Here is a 21,034-nt window from a genome sequence, read left to right on the forward strand (position 1 = left end):
GTTCCCGGAGCAGTGTCAGGAAATTCAGCATCAAGCCAAGTTTTTGCCCTTCAAAAAGCAATATTTTATCAACACGCGAAATTTCTTTTTATCCATTTTTTCACAATAACGAAAGTTACTTCACTCAAAATGCTATAATTCACAAACTAATGATCCGACAGCTGTCAAATTTATACACGCATCTTTTGAGGGTTAGGCCTAACTAATAAACATATGGATTTAATTCTAGTAGCGCTATATGTCAGGCCGGGGATTTTTCATTTGATCTGTTAATGATTTTTTATTGGAACTACATAGCTTTTAGTTTTAATATGGCATCCAATGACTTCCTTGAATTTTTTGATTTATTTCAAATCTTGAACCAAAATAAACAATTCAAAGCTTTGGCATGTTTTGTAGTCCTAAATCAGATAATTCGAAATAAATTAAGAAAACACGAAGGGATTGAAGAAATAGAGAAATTTATGAAAGATCAAGGAAATATGAATATGAAAAAATACAAAATGAAAACTTCTTTTTGTTAAAATTACAGCACATTACAGTTAAGACACATTAATTTTTTTTCATACATGGAGAAAGTAGAAGTCTGACAAGAATATTATAATTTTTGGAAGCTGTTCGGAAAAAATGTTTAACGACTGGGACAATCAATTAGCGAAAAGTAAAATTAGTATGTAAATTATTACTTCATTTTGAATTTTGTTACGCAATATGGTAATCGGAGATGTCTGAAGACATTTAGTGGGCCGTTTAAATTATACTAACATTGCTTGTTAGGAACAATTGAAATATATATTATCGAGTTAATATTTTTAAAAATTCATCGAATCGTTATTTCTACTGCGCATTCCGGTTTAATCTTGAATAATCGTAGTTTTACACGTTAACAACCATTAAACGCATGTCATTTTTGTTCTCTTTTCTTCATAATAGTTTAAGTAGTTGTTTGGTTGCACAGTTTACATAAGTAGGCAACCGCAAGAATGTCTAACAGATTAATAGACATTGGTGGTCTTTTTTCCTCCGCAGAGCTACACCTCGTTCTAGCCTTCTAATGGTAGAGCCTATGTTAAAATTTTACTGTTTATTAATTCTGAAGCGTACTATATAATATTATGTAGGTATGTGTAGAGCTTGTTAAAGAAAAAATACTATTATTTTTTAATACGGAATTTTTAATATCACTGATTAAGTAAATTATTCTGGGATTGAAGAAATTATGGGACCATTATATTTTAATATGTTTCAATTCTAGTAAATAACATTGATGAATTCATTAAATATGTTTTTACTACTCTTTAAATACTACTACTTGTTGTTGCTCTTCTTATTCTTGTATCAGAGTTATTGTTGAAACGATGACAACAGAATTGACTTAAGGCTTTTTACTAGGTTGGTCGTTAGCTTTACCAGAACTCCAACTGTCATCTAAAAATATGTTCAAACCGTTCAATAAATTAATTCTACATATATTAAAGTATTCGACAGTTTTCTTTTGATTTCCGGTAGACATTAAGATCCGTTTTTTCTTTTCTTTTTAATTCCATGGTTTTGACATTTCAAGTTTATTTCAATTTGATATTATTGAGTTACAGTTATTGAAAGTTACAGTTCAAAATTGTATTTTTAATATTCGTTACTTTTGTTGTTTGATTTGAGAAAATTTGATGCCAAAGCCCATTAAATTCTTTTAAAAACCTGGTGATGCCGATTCATCATATTCCAATTGTTGGTTTTACTTTTAACGATTTATAAGTGGTGATTTTTGAGGTCAATATTAAAGAGAATCAAAAGAGTTCGAAGACAATGACTTATTGGGCATCTAGCTCAAATTCTACGACAGGTCAGCAGTTGATGAATCGACTGTTTCCCTGTTCAACACGGGATAGGAAAGATACTAGCACACGAATCGACTAAGAATGCAATTTCGAACCGTTTCAACGTTGGGATTCTCTAAGTAAAGGGCTTCCTACTAGCTAGGTAAAAAGGAGTTTTCTGTAGCATATTTTGATTGGCGATGGAAAGCGCCATGAATTAGTACAGGAGAGCCATCGATATCAACAATCTGATATGTATTCTGGGTAACAAAAAATATAGATCATTCAAAAAGTTCAAAAATGTCTTAATGACTTAACACGAAGGGACTCAAAAGGAAACAGATTTTGTACATATGACTATATATTATATAGAAGATAGCAAATATATATGTACAGTGGCGTATATATAAATTAAAATATTCATTTTAAATCGCGTAAAACTGTAACTCAAGCTTGGCAACGTAATTTGTATAAATTCATGAATACCGGCTCATTTTAATTGACCAGGTAACAGACTGAGTTAATTACAACTTTCCTTGCATAATAATATAAATTATTTTACATTCACAATACCTTTATATAAGTGAACCGCTATGTCTTTACGCAAAGTCAAGCCCCCGGTACAGGAACCAACCAGGTTTTGCTTACGTTGTTCTACGGTAAATGTCATAGCATTTTTATCAATTAGTAACACATAGTTTTTTACTAGTTTTCTGTGGTATATAGTAACAAGTGGAAACCATACGACGCAGACAGAACCTAGGGCAACGTTAATTAAAATTATTAATAATAACATACTATAGAGTTGATATTGAGTGATAACATAATGATCGTATGGATGTAACGTATGGATCTTCTGAGTTAGAGCATCTGTTGCGAATTAGTAGCCAGTATATGCCAGTATTGGTGTAGGGTAGTGCTGGTTAATTTTATATATTTTCGTGATAGCGTATTTGTTCTATTCATGTTAATTGGGATTGTCATAATATATCCACATTTTATAGTCAAAAGTCAAAAGTGTATCGGCAGAGCAGGAGACTGAGTTTAAATACTGATATATTAGATGTTGATACTATTAGAGCCAGTCTGTATATTAAATGCTAGAGAGAGAGAGAGAGTAGAGAAACATCGTGTACAATTCGATAAACTAATCTTCATGGACAATGAAATTCACCCACCTCAGTAGCGCTTCAAAGGCATCTACATCGTTGGGATATATTAAATTATTGGAATAACCAGACCTCGCTTTCACTATCACTTATTTTGAGTAAAAATGCATACACTACCTACATAACCTAGTCAGTATTGTGAATTTCAAGGAATAATATACAATTAAAAACGATAAAAAACGATGTTTTTTTTTAATAACAAATCCTTTAAAATACCGCCACTAAAATAAATGGAAAGTATTCAGGATAAAACAATGAGCTCTACTGATCACCGATTCCTAAAATATTAAGCGTTTTTTAAATAAATGTTACGGATTAATTACATCACTTATGTAAATAATATAATGAATTGGTCAAAAAGAAACTAAATATATTTATCGTCTAGGAATTTAAGTGCTAATAAAACGTATTGTTATCAGTCATGTTCTAAAAAGGTGAAACAGTGATGATCGATTATTATTTACCTTAGGTATTATGTGAATTAGAAGTTATTTTAGAAATAATCGTTGACTGTAAGATACTCATCTCCAATCGACAATTAAAATATTCAATAACAGAACAATAAATATTGAAATTATTCCGAACAAACTTCGAGTAAAATACTTAATATTTTAATGCGGATTTCGTATTGATTTTTCCTGAAAATTAGACGAAGCCCAAATTATTATATGAATGAGCAAGATCTCGTGCACGTTTGAATATTTTATATCTGCATAAAATTTCCAACGAAATTCATACCAGTACGGAGGCGAGATTACATTATATCGCACAAGGTGGTGTAAATGAACTTGCAAATAATTGATGCGATCCGGGCTTTGAAACGGCATCCCAACTCGAACGTGTCCATGATAAACGTCATCTTGCGAAATCAGACTTGAATTTTTTATGGTCCCTACGCTAGATGGCATGAATAGTATGTTGGGATGTGTATTTTAAATGAATAACAAAATGTGGCGGTCAGTTTTGGGTCAGAATAAGCCTAAAATTCACGCCGTACTTTGCATGCATTATTTTTTTTTAATCCAACAGACAAGTCTCCGGCTATTCTTTTGTTTTAACAAATTTTAGAGTATATGACAACGTAGTTTCCTTCAACAAACATATAGTTTAAGCCGTAGTGCGTTAATTTCGATTAATCTAATTTCAATTGATGTAATAAAAATAAAAGATGTTATGACATGATGTTATCCCATATCATCGATTATCCTGGTGAGATCTTCATTCGATCATCATAACTCTCTTTACATATAACTGGTGATTGACCAAATTGGATCAGTTAGCTTCACGCACGAATTAAAGAATGATAAAGATTGATAATGATTATCGATATTTTAATAATGTGAAGAATGGATTCATAAAATTATCAAATTCTTTAGGAAACAACTACAGGTATCTGATCTAAAATCTAACGATAACAGCTGGTTTTACATTGTTGTACTAGTATTTACATTTTCTATTCCGCTAGCTTTATGCATCGAATGATAGTGAGCCGCCGGGTATTGCCAAACGAAAAGGTTCTTGACGTTTTGAAATTAATGTCGTTGCGGCGCCTAGCGTTGCAAAACAAGCAGAATAAAACCGCAAAGCGGTTTTCAAAAAATGCAGCCGTTAACACTATTAACATATATCCGTCAACATTCGTGTTTTTGATAGTTCTATTGCGATTCTGGATTATCAGTGTTGAACCGAAATGAATGGCAGCTATTTACATCTGTTTGTTATGTTTTGTTGTAAAAATATTAATATCACTTAATAAAAATAAGTCATATAAAAGTTAACTTTAGTTTTGTTTTAGAATGTTTTAACATTTAAGGCAACGCGATAAAATTATCATTATTGAAGATTTAAATCTGCAATGTCAGCTGAAGGTGTAGGAAATTTTCTTAGACACATTGCGAGAATAAATCCAGACTTTATGTATGAAGTTTCATTATTTTCTAGAAGAATACGTTTGAGTACTTACTTGGATCACCTGGACACGTCTTGCAGCACTGTTTTGGTTGCATGACAGGCTCATCGCAAGTTGGAATGGGGCATTTGTCTTTGATACTATGACATTGTACTCGAGCTACTATTCTGCGTTTCTTCTGAAACTAAAATATGATTTTTGTTAGGACAGTGTTTCTATGATATAAAATATGATAACAAATTTTAGCAAATAAAAAATATAATCAATGTAAAGTCACTATAACTCGTTAGCGTTATTTAGGCTGGGACTTGCTCTTAAACATGGATACTGTTCAAACACTGTCATTGTCAACTGGCAATTTTAAACTGAAGTGACCTTGAGACATGTCGAATTTTACATTGTGGAATAACGCTTTACAAAATACCCAGAAATATAATCCCAGATGTTTAACACGGGCGGGGTGCCAGCAGCGCCAACTAGGACAGGATAACGAATATCTGGTAACCCCGAGACGTTTATCTGGGAGATTATTGAACATACATTAAAAATCATCGTGGTCCGGTAGATTAAATATACAGCGCCGGCGCGCGCGTCCCGAGTTTTAGACATATTAGAATATTCTCAGTATTGCTTCGGACGTCGTAGGTTACTCTGTGTCTTATTTATAACCAAACTTCTGATATTGGCATAGAATTAGTATTCAAGGCATAAAATATACTGTATAATTTTTTAAAATAAATGGTAATGTTCATAAGTTCTATATAATAACCTACATATACCATATATGTACATATAAAAATGACCTTTAAAAAACAGTAAGAAGACATATTAATTTACGAAACATTTTAAAGAAGGTAAAAGAAAAATACAGCATAATATTACATTTTTAATTACATATTAAAGGATATAAAACAATGAACCTTAACTATGCCATAAAAAATTTGCTAAACTACCACATCTATGGATATACAATACTACAAATGTATTATATATAAATAAAATTTTATGACAACTTCCTTATACATATATTCTTTTATACTACTCGCACTATTTACTAATTAATTACAATACAATAAAAGTTGCAATAGAACATTTTTCCAAATAAAGGCAAGGTTAATATATTTCAAGGAAAAATGGCTTACCCACTGAAAGACCACCATCATATTTAATAAAATCAAGGATTCAAGTACCTAAAAACTCAATGATGTTAATATTTTATTTTTTTAGTACCTTTCAAGTATTTTATTTTATTTCTTCTTAGATCTGCTTTTCTCTTAGTTGATATTTTGGCAGATTACCCTTCCTTATCAACAAATCATACAGCGCTAGCAAATACAATACTTTCCCAAATAGCTACCTTGTTAGGATTAATGGTATGCAATCTTTTCCTGCACTTCTGCAATGCCTATAAACTGGACGTTTAATTGAAATTACTTAAATTTATAATTCATTATTACCTTGTCAAAATTCAATTGTAGTATATTATTCTGAGATTCACATTGGCTACTTGTACTCGCTTCAATATTGAGTTTTATAGCATTCTTAATAAAAAAATATGTACTTATATAGACAGACTCAAATTAATTTTTGCCCCTAACTCTTCTTGCCTTATCATACCCTACCTGAAATTCATTGGTAAAATAATAATCACATCGATACCTTTATGGAAATTACTACCTTGACAATTACTCCTTATACAGTTGTATATTAAACTTCTTGACTTCTTGTTCCCTGAAAAATTCTTTAAGCAATAATATCGTTTTCTTTAATGTCCTTGAACTTCCCACTTTCAAAGCCTTACAAATTTTTAAATTATAGATTAGATTGTGTAACATCTGTATTATGGATCCGACAAAAATACTATCGAAATTCAGTGTGTATGGATACAAAAATCATTAAGTTGAGGACACAGAGAGGGCAGATGATCATTTTTGTCATCGGCTTTAGTAGTACAGCAAGCTCATGGTGAAATTTTCGCATATGTCTGTTTCTTTCTCTTGCTGTATGTCTTATTACAAACTTGACATATTAATTTACTTTCACTGCAAAATTTAAATCATTTAATTAATTTATCCTATTTGTAAAACTCAAACTAAACTTACCTTTGACTCTCCATATTTGTAAATCCAGTTAAAACGCGGAAGTGTTAAATTAAAAAGCGTTCTTTTTGAATAAAAAGGAAAGTCAAAAAACAACTTCATAAAAAGCTATATTAAACGCTTTAATAGTTACACAAATAAATGCCCAACATTAAATCAGAGCAATACGGTTTATCACCATTTCTTTTGAGGAATGCTTAGCTTGCAGTACTCTGCAGCGTTGCTAAATCTAAAAGCAAAAACTATATATTGTATTAAATAGTAAAACACGTATCTGCTCTATTATTATTTTTTGTTTCAAAACAAAATATAAAAGTTAACTTCAGAAAGTCTTATTAGTTAAATAAATGATTTTTCTAAAATAAATTACATCCATAAAGTAAATAACTTCATGGGAAATTGGCAAAATCGATTTTTAGCATTTCGGCTTGTCGCGAGTATATTGCGCCGACCGATATGCGAATAGTGCCGAAAGTAACCCAATCTCTGGACCTTTTTACTATATCCTTATTGAAGGGTACTTTGATCGTTCAGTATCTGACTAGCGTTCAGTTGAGATGTGCCACCATCGACTGCCCAAGCCTGGTCTACAGGTAAACCCAGCGCCGTTTTCTTTTATTTACTTGTAATTTCACATTTTATATCACTTCAATAAATAACAGTCACATAATATAGACACCACTGTTTCATTTCGTTTTACCTCCATTCATCGAGTCATATAATTTATCCTAAAGTGGTGACCCCGACGTGATGTTTCGCAAAATTGAGTTTGGACTCTTGGACTTTGTGAATGGGGGGGGCGGGGGGCGTGTGTCTTGGTGTATTTTACGTAACCGTTATTTAATTTTTTTTTTTGATACGAAATTTTCAATTATTTTAATACGATTCTTTTTCAATTTTGCTTTTGTTCCTTCAACATTACATTCTTTCGAATATTTGTTCCTCATTAAATTTTATTTTAGTGCTGGAACAATGAATCTTAAAATTTATTTCATTATTTCCATTTAATTTTTTTTCCAAATTTTATTTTTTTTGACCAACTTTTGAACTTGTAGAACTTTTAACATTACTATTGCTATTACTATCTAATCATCAGCATTTTCGACTAGATTTCTTTATAGATATATTATAGACAGATATAATTTAACTCTATATTGGTGGGTGCTAACGATGAAACTGGACCTTATCATAAAAACTAAAAAACGAATAAAATCAGCAACCACCTGCTCTCCTCATTCCTACAGACCTAATTCCAAACCAGAACAAACAAACTTAAAAAAAAAAGAAAACATACTAAGAATTAAAAAATTGATATATATTAAAATCGCTTTGACTTGAACAACAGATACAGTAACAGTTTTATTTTGTTTTCAGATGGGAATCGAAACATTTTTACCAATGCCGCCAACACATTGACTCTGGTTTCCGATCTTGTACGCCAGAGTGAGAATTTTGTTCAATCCAAAACCTCCTCGAATCACGATGGCCTCGAATCACGAAACAAAAAAATGCCAGGCTGACGCTGTTTTTTTTTCTTTCGAAAACTACTACAAATAAAGTGAATAAGCAGTGTAAAAGTGTCGTGTGCGACTAAGAAAAAAGTTCCAAATGATACAAGGAATAAACGGTTTATTTGATACGTTCCGGGCAAACGCGGCGTTTACTTTGATGGGCCGATGATACACCGTGACTTCCTATGCCATGCGTCAGACAGTCGAGTTTGCTTCTGTTTCGGATCAAGTCGTTGACGATGGCGGATGGTTTTGGCATTTTACCACCGCGAAATGGGCGACAAATGAAATAAAAACTAAGAACAAGACAATCGTTTACACTCACCAAATAGCCGCTGGTGCTGTAACGGTGGCCCGTTGGTTTTTTAACTTCCTCAACTCTTTGGTGGCCCAGTTGCATAGCACTTTGGTGCGCAGTATTCTTGATCTTCGACCATGGGCCAGCATCTCGTTTATTGGCTCCAGATCCGGCAATCTGAGAATGGGGGCACCAAAACAAACACGCAGGTCGCCGATGATACCTGCTGCTACTGCAATCGTGCCATCAGAATGTTCAGAGTCTTGAGCTACGACCGTAATAAACTGGACGATAAATGGTATGCGGGGCTCTAGGAGAGCTACATCTGGAGAGGGAGCATTACCATCCCCTTTCAGACCCTGGATGAGGCCTGTGTAGGCGTCTAAAACTCCCTCTCGCAATTCATTCAGATAATCGATCATGTCGAAATCGTTGCGATCCACCTGGGCTTGAGAGGCCTGTGCCAAAGTAGCTAGCACAACCTCCAAGTACTTCTTAAACTCGGGTCCTATGCTCAGCCCTATGTCACCGAAAACAGAGGATTTGTGGCTTGACGCTTCGATGATCCGACGGTTCGCCGAGATTCTGTAGCAGGTGTGTCATGATCTCGTCGCAGTAAGGCAGCGCCTTCATTTTCAAGGTACGGAAGATATCGCCAGTGAGACCCACTGTTGTTCCACACACTTGATATTTCTGGTGGTTTTTTAGTCCCAGATACAGGATAGGTTTGAATGCATCCATATATTTCAGGAAGTCCTCTCCCAAAAACTCCGTTAGCGTAGATACTGCCATAATAGCGTCCTCCTGAACGCCTCCGATTTTGTGGGAGTTGAACATGGTTAAAAGTGCTGTCATGACCGCATCTGAAATTTGGAGAGCGTTTTCCGGCGTCACCTTCCTCAACACGGACTGTAGCGTGCCGCACAGTAACAACTGCAGGTCGTTGAACTGAGAACGGTCGCTGTGGCTGCTGATTTGAGATTCCATCTGAAGAACCTGTTGAAGCCTGTCCAAGATAACCATGGTGGTCTTCTGAACGGTGACGCAACAATCTCTGGGCGAGTTCTTGATCATCTCTCCATCAGCGCCTCGTAGGGGACCGAAAGCAGGTTGGCCTGGGCCTCGTTCGATCTATCCGTGGCTTCCAGCAATCTCTGCACGATGAAATTTAAATTATAATGTCTTCCTTCACTCACAGTTTCAGTCGTATTGGCAGACATTTTGATTGAAAGGCTTTGGGTAGCTTTTCTATCGATTGCCGTAACGTATGTAACTACGGGTTAGTCACAGAGCAGCTCGAGAAGCTAAGTACCGATTGCAGTTACCGTAGACTCGTCATGTCTTTGTCGCGGTACCAGAATTGCCAACGTCTTGTCGAAGAAAATAAGCTACCACGTCGTCGAACCATCGAATCCCCCACAGCGTCGATGTTCGAAAAATAGCTTGTTTTCAACGTCGTCGATAGACCACATTGAAGTGCCAAAGTGACGATGAAGCAACGGTATCTGTAGGACCGAAAGATATCAACAGCCGTATTAGCGCACAACCGTACCAATATTCACACGTCAATATATTCAGTTCGTTCAACCATATAAATCAGTTTTCCTTTATCTTCTCGATATGTTTTAAAGCTCTATCTACGTAACATACTTTTTTTTGATATATCTGTATTTTGTATTTAATTTATCATACCTTTTTTGTTTTTATAATTTTATGTAAAATTCTGGCAGGGGAGTATTGTAGCGACCTTGAGGCATATCGAATTTTAGATTGTGGAATAACGGTCCACAAAATACCCAGTAATATAATCCCATATGTTGAACACGGGCAGGATGCCAGCAGCGCCAACCAGGATACGATAACGAATATCTGGCAACCCTGACACGTTTACCTGGGAGATTATTGAAGGGTACTTTGATCATTCAATAGGGACGTGCCACCGTCGACTGCCCAAGCCTCGTCTACAGGTAAACCCAGCGCCGTTACCTTTTATTTACTTGTAATTTCACATTTTATATAACTTCAATAAATAACAGTCACATAATGTAAACGCCACTGTTTCATTTCGTTTTACCTCCATTCATCGAGCCATATAATTTACCCTAAAAACCACGAGCATAGTTCTTTCGAATGACGGATGTTTTCGATGAGCATAGTTCTTTCGGATCCATCTTCATTGATAACTACATTCTTTTTCTTATTCACTGATTCAGCTTCACCCTATACTATTACTATATTCATTCCTCATTTATTACTACAGTAACCTGATATAAAGTTAAGATGATTTTATATGATAATATTATCAGGCCTGTAAATTAATTTTAAAGGATGTACAACAGATAGTGTTTCTGTGTATTAAATTCTATATTTGTAACCATCATGTTGAAGCCTCACTGATTCTCACAGTTTCAGTATCATGTGTCATTTTGTGTCCAATTGTGAACATAACATTTTTTGAACAGACCTTGTTCCTCCCGATTACTACTTGTTCCGACATATGAGCCGTAATCTGTCTGAGCAGCACTTCACTTCTTATGAAGATACCAAAAAACGGATTGCTACAGGATATTCTCACAAATTACATAATTACACAATACTTGGAATAAAATACATTGTACCGATTTTTCACAATAAAGCTTCAAATTAAGAAATGCTTTAAAGCTAAATGATTTGAGCCAATTTTTTGTTTCTTAAATTTTAAAGCTTTATTTTTACCAACCAGGGTTTATCTGGACTGGACCTACTACTTAATGTAGTCTACAAACCACGGTGCTTCGCATTAAGCCTACTGCCTGACCAGTGACATGACACAGGACACCCGTTTTTACACATCAGATTTTCCACTGTTGCCAAGAGACATTTACTCGTGATTATTACTCGCATAGTAGGATGACTATCCTACCAAACTCACAAATTACAGTATTTATTGTTTTTAATATGTAATACAAATTTGTCGAAAAATAATTATTAATTTAAATAGTTTTATGAAATTTAGTATATCCAATTTTATTTCTTGTTACTATTTCAATTACTTATAATTACATGAACTTAGATGAAGATGAGTAAATATATCGCACAAAACATATGCTATATATCAAGTTGTTTATAGATCAAAGAATATCGGTCAATGTTACTAGAAAAGTGAACGAACTAAATTGAAATGGGACAGTTTGTTACATTAACATATCTGTATGAACTTTCGTAGTAAAAGTATTATTAATGAATAAGTCTCCGGTACAATTACATTAAGAAAATATTTTTTGCCACTCTTTTTTAGGAGAAGATGAAAATGTTCATTCCAACGCTCGTCCAACTTTTCTTTTTTTTAAATGCTTTTATCGGCTGTTTTAACTAATTGATACTCAATAGGCAAGTTGTAGTGGATCTATATTTATCTATTACGAAAGTAAGAAATCCTTTGTTTGTTGCTGAAAAGGTAAACCATGCTCTAAGTGGTCGATGCGTTATTGCTAGAGCTTAAGGAGTAAACGCTGTACCTACTTTGAAAGAAACTTCATGTAAGACGTAAATATCCTACCTTTAGATATCTGATAGAACTTCATTTAAGGTTTCCCAAAACTATTTAGTGTTTGTTTACGTTTATCAAATCATTGTTTCAGTTCAATAACATTAATTTCTAACAGAAAGCAAAATATATTTAAAACAGCAAAAGTAAGAGTTGAAATGAGATAAAATTTTGACACGTACAGTATGAAGATTTGTACTGTCTGGGAATTAAAAGAATTTTCGAATAATAACCAAAAGAAACATTACCAAAACATTCAGTGTCTCACATATAATTCGAGCTTCGAAATTGCTTCGAGTTGTTTACTTGCGACTTAAGACGGATCCAAAATGTATGGAAAATACGAATTGTCAGAAAATGCCTTTTCGAAGTCTTCCATTTCATTGCTTGCCTGTCAAAAAGGAACAATTATGACTGGCGATGAAAAGCGGGTATACTACTTCAATTCTACACGTAAAAAGTAATGGGTTAGTTCAGGAGAATAATCCACATCGACACCGAATCAGAATGTTCATGGCCATTAAATCTTGTAGTGCATATGGTAGGATCAGCTGGGTGTAGTGTATTATAAGCTGCTAAAATCGATAAACTATTACTGTAGATGTTTACCAACGTCTATTAAAAAAATTGATTGACGTATTGTTGAAAAAAGAACAGTAATAGCGAGTAACAGATACAAAGTCATTCTATTACATAACAACGCTCGGCCACATGATACAAAAGTTGTGAAGGATTCACTGTGGCAACTCAAATGGAAAGTTCTGCCGCATCCAGCATACTCACCAGATATAACGCCTTCTGATTATGATTTGTTCAGATCGATGCATCATGGCTGGGCTGGCACACAGTTTCGAAATGCTGAACAAGTGTGAAATATATATATATATATATATATATATATATATATATATATATATATATATATTATATATATATTATATATATTTATATATATATATTTACTAGCGACCCGCCCCGGCTTCGCACGGGTGCAATGCTGATACTAAATTAAATACACTACAGAAAAAATATGAATGTTGTATATAAAAACATAGCGGTCCGCTCCGACTTTGCACGGGCATAAAATATATATGCCTATGTCACTCAATGAAAACATGATTAAAATCGATCCAGTATTTTTGGTTCATTCATTACTGCCCTTGGCCTGCACGCATTAAATTTGGAGTAAAACAATTCCTCTTCCCCTATACTTACTATGAAGATTTCCTGCTATCTTTGGAATATCTAAATTCATACAATTTTTATTACATTACACATTTTTAAACGCAAATTTTAAATTTGTAATATCTCCGAAAATATTTGTTTAATTTACATGCTGTAAGGAACCATATTGATCTATATTAATTGCACACTGTATTTAAGGTACTTAATTCGATAAGGATTAATGCCGTATTGCTTAAAATAGCTTCGTAAATAAGCCATTTTCTCACGTAAAAAGTAAACAATAAAAATGGTTAATGTGGGTTATCCCTAAAAGATAAACATATACCATCGCGGACTTTTTTGTAGACCTTTTTATGGTGTACAATACTGTAGTACATTAATTTGATCTAACTCGTAGGGTTAGGCAGCGTTTTTGCTAATTGCTAAATAAGCCTAAAAAAATAGGTTAATTTACGACATCACGTTAGAAACCTCTAAAATTAGCAATGTTGCCTTAGTATATTATGCATGTATTATACATATAAACCTTCCTCTTGAATCACTATTGAAAAAAACCGCATCAAAATCCGTTGCGTACTTTTAAAGATTTAAGCGCACATAGGGATATAGGGACAGAAAAGGCGACTTTGTTTTATACTATGTAGTGACGACACAGCAAAGGCCTTTATTCACATCGAAGCAATTATTTGTTGATGACATTATTTTAAACGTGGAATATTCCAATGAAGACAAATATATATTACATTACTTAGCATATACTATAAGTGGTCTATTGATCAGAGATTATCGTTTTATATTACTAGGAAAGTGAATGGACTGAAATGAAATGGAATAGTAAATTCACAAATAAAGACATTTATTGATATAATGATCGTTGGTATGACTAAGTTAACCAGAGATAGTTCGTATCGTAAAATACGTGAACGAAAAATATCTCTTAATAAAAGAAAATAGAAAACGAGGAATACCCGTAAGGTATACCGACGTAAAGTTTCTTTATCAAATAAACAGAGAAACTTGGCAAAATACACCGAATTCCTTAAAAGCATCTCCCCGAAAACCTCCCCATTCAATTCGAAACTTTTCCTTTTTCTCCGGGATCTCGTAATAAATTCCTCTTATAAATAGTTAAAACAAGATGCTCCGGGTTTCTTTTTTCTTGGAGATTCACTGCGCTCCTATCCCGACTGGTGGCAATTTACGGCGGAACGTACGTGGTTTTTTTCCATTTGGATACGGTAAATTTTTTATTCAACGTCTCCAACGGAGAAAAAAAGGAAAACGCTTTTAAGATTTGTTTGGTAACGTGTACCGACTGAAAAAATATGTTAATCCATTTATTAGGTTGGAAGAAAAAGAAGTACGGAACGCATCTTTTTCAAATTCGCCCGAGACATGTTTCGTTTGAAACATGCTCGGACTGAACAAGTATTGGCGACACGTCTACAAAAACATCTTTTATTTGTATTTATTAAGTGTCCTGTTTAAAATGGAAGCAGCATTCATCACACCTGGTTCTTCCACACGATTTTCCACCGTTTTATTTCAGAGTATATTATTTTGTTTCTATAACATTTTTCTGAACACATAACATATTGGCTGACGAGGAAATAATTGTTAACGTACAACAAACTATTAGGTCTATACATTAGTTTTAAAGGTTTATTTTTAATTTAATGTTTTATTCTGAAAAATCTTTACAATGTATTTTATTCAAAGTATTGTTCCATAAGCCACTAGTTTTTTCCCCATCTTTCAGACAATTTACGGATTCCATTTGAAAGAACGATTTATTTTTTGATGCTTTGATTCACGAATCGACACATTTTTTGGTATCATCGTAAGAAGTGAAGCGCTACTCAGATAGATCACGACTCATATGTCAAGTAGTATTCAACAAGATCTGAAGAAAACAGCTGGTGGATAAGCACTTTCCATTTTAGTGTTTCCAAGTTTGTTTTCACCGATTTTGCAACACTTTTTCGCTGTCCAAAACGCTCGTTTCCTGCGGTATCAAAATACAGACTTTTAAAAAGTCAAAACCAGTATTGATATGTTGAAATCGATGGAGCATGGTTACTATAAGCTTCACACAACATTGGATGACCTTAGTCCGGCTTTTCTTCAAACTGAAGCAAAAAAGTAACTTCCTACAAATACGTAAATCGTATAAATTCAGACATTTTCAACTGTAACATGTTTTCACTTGCTGAAAAGTGAAGCCTTCAGTGAGGCTTCAACGTGAAGTTGGTTACAAATTTACCTGACGCAATTTCATACACACCGACACCATCTACTATATAAATCCTTTAAAATTAATATTTAGGATTTATATATATGCCCAAAATTGTCCTATAAAGTTTATAAAGCTTTTTAATAAAGACGAGTTGATATTAAGATGGAATAAAACATGTAAGTGTATTAACAAAATTGTTTTTCAGTTGAAAAGTCTGATTTTTCTTTATTTAAAAGCACATGCCATACATATTACATCTAGTTATTATCTACAACCATCTAGCAATGTTTCCTTCATATTGTTTTTAAAACCGAAAAGTTCGAAAAAAAAGTTCTTGTATAAATAAACTCTAAAACCGATAGGAACCTAAGAAAGCGCTTTCAAATCGAAAATAATACAAATAAAACACAAAAATCAAATTCAAAGTCCTAAGAGGTAACGTAGATGTACCCAGAATTACTACTTACGGCGAGATCTTCAGATTCAGATTGTCATTTGGGAAATCAAAAGAATAGCAAAGAGACTCCATTCTCATGGTAATGGATAACACTCGAGCAGAATACAGACTCAAAAATATCACACGATTTGATTGTGAAGTGCAGTATGTATGTTTTGTACAATACATGTGCTTTATTACTATAGAAACTAAGTAAGGACCGATGGGTTATCCTAGATAAATACCTAGTTTGTAAAAACAAATTGTAGGTTAATCAGCACGCCATGTGTTAATTAAAAAAATTGAAGGATTTTTTAAAATATGTATAAAATATCAATTGGTCACTACGGCTTCTCATAGTGATATATATCAGAGTGAGTTAATTTTCTTGAGACGGGCTATGGTTATGTTAATTTTGAGAGTATCGGTAGATTACGTCTTAGTGACATAGGCCTGTGAGTTCAAAAAACCCCACAAGAAAAAGTTTATTGGCATCAAATATCATCATCTTGCTGGCTTCGGCTTCACCTCACATTCAGTTTCTGCATTTACATTTCATTCTGTCAATATATAATGTCACTATGTTAATATATATAAAATATATGTTGGAATTTTATTTTTAATCGAAATGTATTAGATTTTTAATTAAAAATAGCCGAAAATAATAATTAGATTTTGAATTAAAATGTATTGGGCGGTGAGAAAAAACTTTACTTTGTTAATAGAGGACAAATTATTTGTCTATGATCTATAAGTGTGTATGTCCTCTTGAGGTTCTTGTTTCATGAAAGAAAAGTTTCTTAAAACAGTTCATTAGAGCAATGTACAGATCAACACTGTATTATTAGTTAAGAGTGCTTTGGCCAAGTATCACGTCCAATCAAATAACTTGGCACCACGTGACTTTTATCTTTCTTTCACGATAATATCAAGATGCGTTATTTCACACCATGCATTAAGGACGAGCTCAAAGAAAACTACCATTTTTGCTTTATATATTAGAAAACTAGTACACAAACTAATTAACTATGTACGCATGAATTGGATGTGTTTTGATCAGCGATATTAATTGGCGAAATCTACATAAAATAAGAATTTTCAACAGGTTTCAATAGTTTTTACAGACGCTCAAATAAGTATTTTCAACACTCAATATTTTTGTTATATAGTTTGGAGAAATTTCCTGCTGAAACACATTACGTACATTTAAAACCAATGGCGATTCTGCTTCGTCATATCCTAATTGTAAGTTTTCGTTTCAACAATTTAAAAGTGGTGATTTTGAGATTTTTGGACGGAAACCTCAAATCAAGAACTCAGATATTCAGACGTTTACATACAATGGGAAGGATTCGCAAATAGTCCTAAAATCTTGCCGTGCACATGGCGGCATCAGCAAGGTGTAGTATATCACGTATAGTATATCAAAACCGAATGAACTTGTTACTTCAGATGTCTACCTACGTCAAGTGAACACATGTGATGACGTATAGCAATAATATACGCAAAGTCCTCATCTGCATGACAACACTTGGTAACCCGATGCAAAATTTGTGAAGGATACACTGTTGCAGGCCGAATTGGAAGTTTTGTCGCAGCCATCATACTCACAATTAGAACAGAATATTTACCTCAGTGATATTTCGACCAAATATTCGTACGACAAACTTCTTCGTTCAAGTAGCGATGAAGCGAATATCATTATAGGATTTGATTGGCAGTATCATTTATACAAAGGCTGAGCTGATAAGTATCCATTTTTTCTTTGGAATAGACTTTTGACTAAAAAAGACATATGTTTACGTCGGTATAGATATCAAGATGATAGAGGAAAAATCAAACTAATCTTCTAATAAAATTTAATTTTTCCATTCAATTTCAAATCAATTTTTAAAATGTCATCACTGCAGATGTTATTTTATCACTGACATCACTGACAAGACTTAAAAAAAACAATTTCAGCCCATTATCATATTACGTTGTGAAACATTTCATAAATATTATATATTTTTGTTAGCATAAAAGTGGATTATTTACCAGTTATAATGATTAAAGTCAGATCAGAGATCGTATACCTGTCCTCGGTAAACGAATAATTTGTGACGAATTGTCAACTGAAATAAAACCGGAAAAAACTAACTTGTGAATTTACAAAACGTATGAAAAGAAGAAGTAGAAGAAGAAAAAACTGACCATCGGATATCGGCGCGTACGGGCAAGGCAAACCTGTCTTTCGCGATTTTTAATTATGTTACAAAAGACTACCAACACCGTATTTGTTGGTTTTATGTGAAAATATTCATCTGAATTATTCATTAACCTATTTTAAAATTCTACGCTAGCCATACACAACGTACAGGCATGCATTTGCCTCTTGCGGAGTACTGGATTCTCGATTATTTTACGATCGAAAAGGAGAAGAAAAAACCGACAGGCGAGAAATGTGCAATTAATACCACAATAAGAGGAATAATGGTGTTCCAATTAGAGCCGTATTTGTTTTCTACGCTCATGCAAGTTGAATATATCGTGGTTGACTTTTATCAGCCAACAATATCATATTAAATGAAACAATAAAACTTGGGAAATGTTTCTTCCACAAACAATAGTAACTATTACTTGTAGATCTGATATAAGCTGTAATAATTACGTTGCGTAATACAAAATAACGCATGCCTTTATACAGATTTACATTTTTTAAATTTATATCTTCATAAATGTGAAAAAATAAAAAAGCATATCGTTCAATATGTGATATAAAATTCATTTTTATACTTCAAGAGGTTTCTTTTGTTTAACCTCTAGTTTATTGACATTGGCTGTTACTTCTGAAGTGGCTGACTCAGACTATTTATTGCTCTTATAACAAATGGCTTCGGAAACTCGCTGAAATGGGAAGAACGATACTTTTGAATATTTGTTACAGATTAAATGATTCTGCGATCCCAGACTATACCAAAATAATGAAACTGCCATAATAAACTCTTCTTAACTCTTTTATCAAAAAACTAAACTTGTTATTCACTATTTTCATCTAAACAAAAGCAGTGGTCTATTTATTTGTATTTATTATTATTTATTAGTAGTCTTTCTACTATCGTGACAATCGCTGGTTCGAATCCTGTGGATGTTCATTCACCCATCCTAGTCCCACCAGTAAGCAACCCTAGAACCGCTGGGTAAGACCGGAAGTCTTCTGGGACGGTCTCCAAGTTGGCCATTGGCCAGCTAATAATGCCAGGCGTAATGCCGAGGACCGTGATTTGAAGCCCCCGAAAGCGGTTCTAGACCAATCGCTATCTATATTCAGACACATCCTAGTAGATAAAAAGGCGACTTTAAAACATAATTATTTAATAAAAAAATTAGTTCCAAATTAATGATAATGTCATCCAAATAGCAATATTTTTTGTTTTTAGATATTATAAACTTGAATATTGTTGCGTCATTTATATTTTTTTTTAATAAAAAAGTTAATATGATATACGGATAATATTAAGGTTCGGAACTTATTCATTAGTACTATGTTATTGATAATTGGCCATGGTAGTATTGGTAAAGTTGTTTTTGATCTCTTCTGAAAATTATAAAGTATCAGCAAACAAGCCATTACTTTCAGAAATACTTTTTTTTTGAAATAACATTTCTCCCAAATAGCCCTGTTGGAATTTGAATTTATATTATTATCGTAAAAATATGCTAGTTTTAGGTCTCATTCGTACTAATTAATCACAATGGATATGCTAGAACGGCTACTTAAGGTTCACGATCGACGAAGTAGTATTACTAGCTATCTTCACAACCAACACTAGTTCTTATTCGCGAGTTTTCAGCAGTGATTCAATCGTCAATATTATTATATAATGACTGAATTGTATTTCCGAATAATTCTTTCTGAATTCCCTTCTGATAACATCGTTTTGGGTTGATTGAGGATTTAAACTGAGGAATACTTTTAACCAGACTAACTCTGATAACAAATGAGGAAGATAACAAATATTGTCCCAGGTAGAAGGGCATATTTTCAACTGTTATCTCTTTAGAAAAAAAATATTTGCAAATAAAATTAAACAGCTGCTGATCGGTCACTGTCAATTGACGCATTCCTTTCTAATGGATTGTACTAAGAGACCACTGTGTCCCAATTGTGAGTAACCAACGTCAGTCTCCCATATTTTGACGAATCTTATTAAATATCGAAATAAGTAATGGTTAATTTGGTTCATTATCTGGTTCTTGTCTATAAATCTGTACAAATTATTTGATTTTCTCAAGGAAATCGGTTTTACAAGGCCATTATAGGACTCGAAATCAAGAACTATTTCGAAACTAAACCAACTTTGGCATAAATCTATAAATAATTATAAACGTACATAATCTACATGCAATTTATTTCAGAGGACTATTAGAGGGGACTATATACGATTATTTATTTATTGATGACAGCGATGTAAGATTGAAGAAAATTGTAAAATATGTTGAGCCATTTTATGATTGGTTTTTATAAAAGAACGACTAAAAATAAAATGGACAGATCGTTGAGAGAGGAAGGCGTACGTTTTGCGAAACGTACGGCAACCGAACACCTATTATCAGGTGTTAATGATTGTAACGGAAAGACCACCAAAAAGCCATCAGGCGTTTCCAAACTCCCACCCATCTCGTGATCGACCGAGACAGCGGCGGCTTGCATAAAAGTCGCAAAATGGGTTACGTGGGAAGCGACACAACTGAAACAGATGCCGGTAGATCACTCCAATCGTAGCCTCTATGAAACAGATGTCGGTCAAAGACCCCGCTGACCTCTACCTTAACGCCCTCGCCAGTACCTATCTTCATTATGGGCTA

General features: G+C 33.5%; 1 protein-coding gene and 1 pseudogene across 2 annotated transcripts in view; both read right to left on the reverse strand.

The window, feature by feature from the left end:
- Positions 1–21,034, reverse strand: part of sog (chordin short gastrulation) — a 91,620-nt gene that overhangs the window by 21,568 nt on the left and 49,018 nt on the right. The window contains exon 3 of the mRNA XM_076395689.1: positions 4,950–5,079. Within this exon, the coding sequence (XP_076251804.1) occupies positions 4,950–5,079 (130 nt within the window). The remainder of the gene's footprint in view (positions 1–4,949; positions 5,080–21,034) is intronic.
- Positions 8,016–11,668, reverse strand: LOC143191039 (importin subunit beta-1 pseudogene; annotated as a pseudogene). The gene is made up of 2 exons (XR_013004383.1): positions 10,454–11,668; positions 8,016–10,308 (listed from the first exon to the last, which is right to left on the reverse strand). The product of XR_013004383.1 is annotated as an importin subunit beta-1 pseudogene (transcript).

The sequence above is a fragment of the Rhynchophorus ferrugineus genome, unplaced genomic scaffold, assembly GCF_030347505.1.
Source record: "Rhynchophorus ferrugineus isolate W39M unplaced genomic scaffold, kcgeb_rfMv2 rfM2, whole genome shotgun sequence".
In the NCBI taxonomy this organism is placed as follows: Eukaryota; Metazoa; Arthropoda; class Insecta; order Coleoptera; family Curculionidae; genus Rhynchophorus; species Rhynchophorus ferrugineus.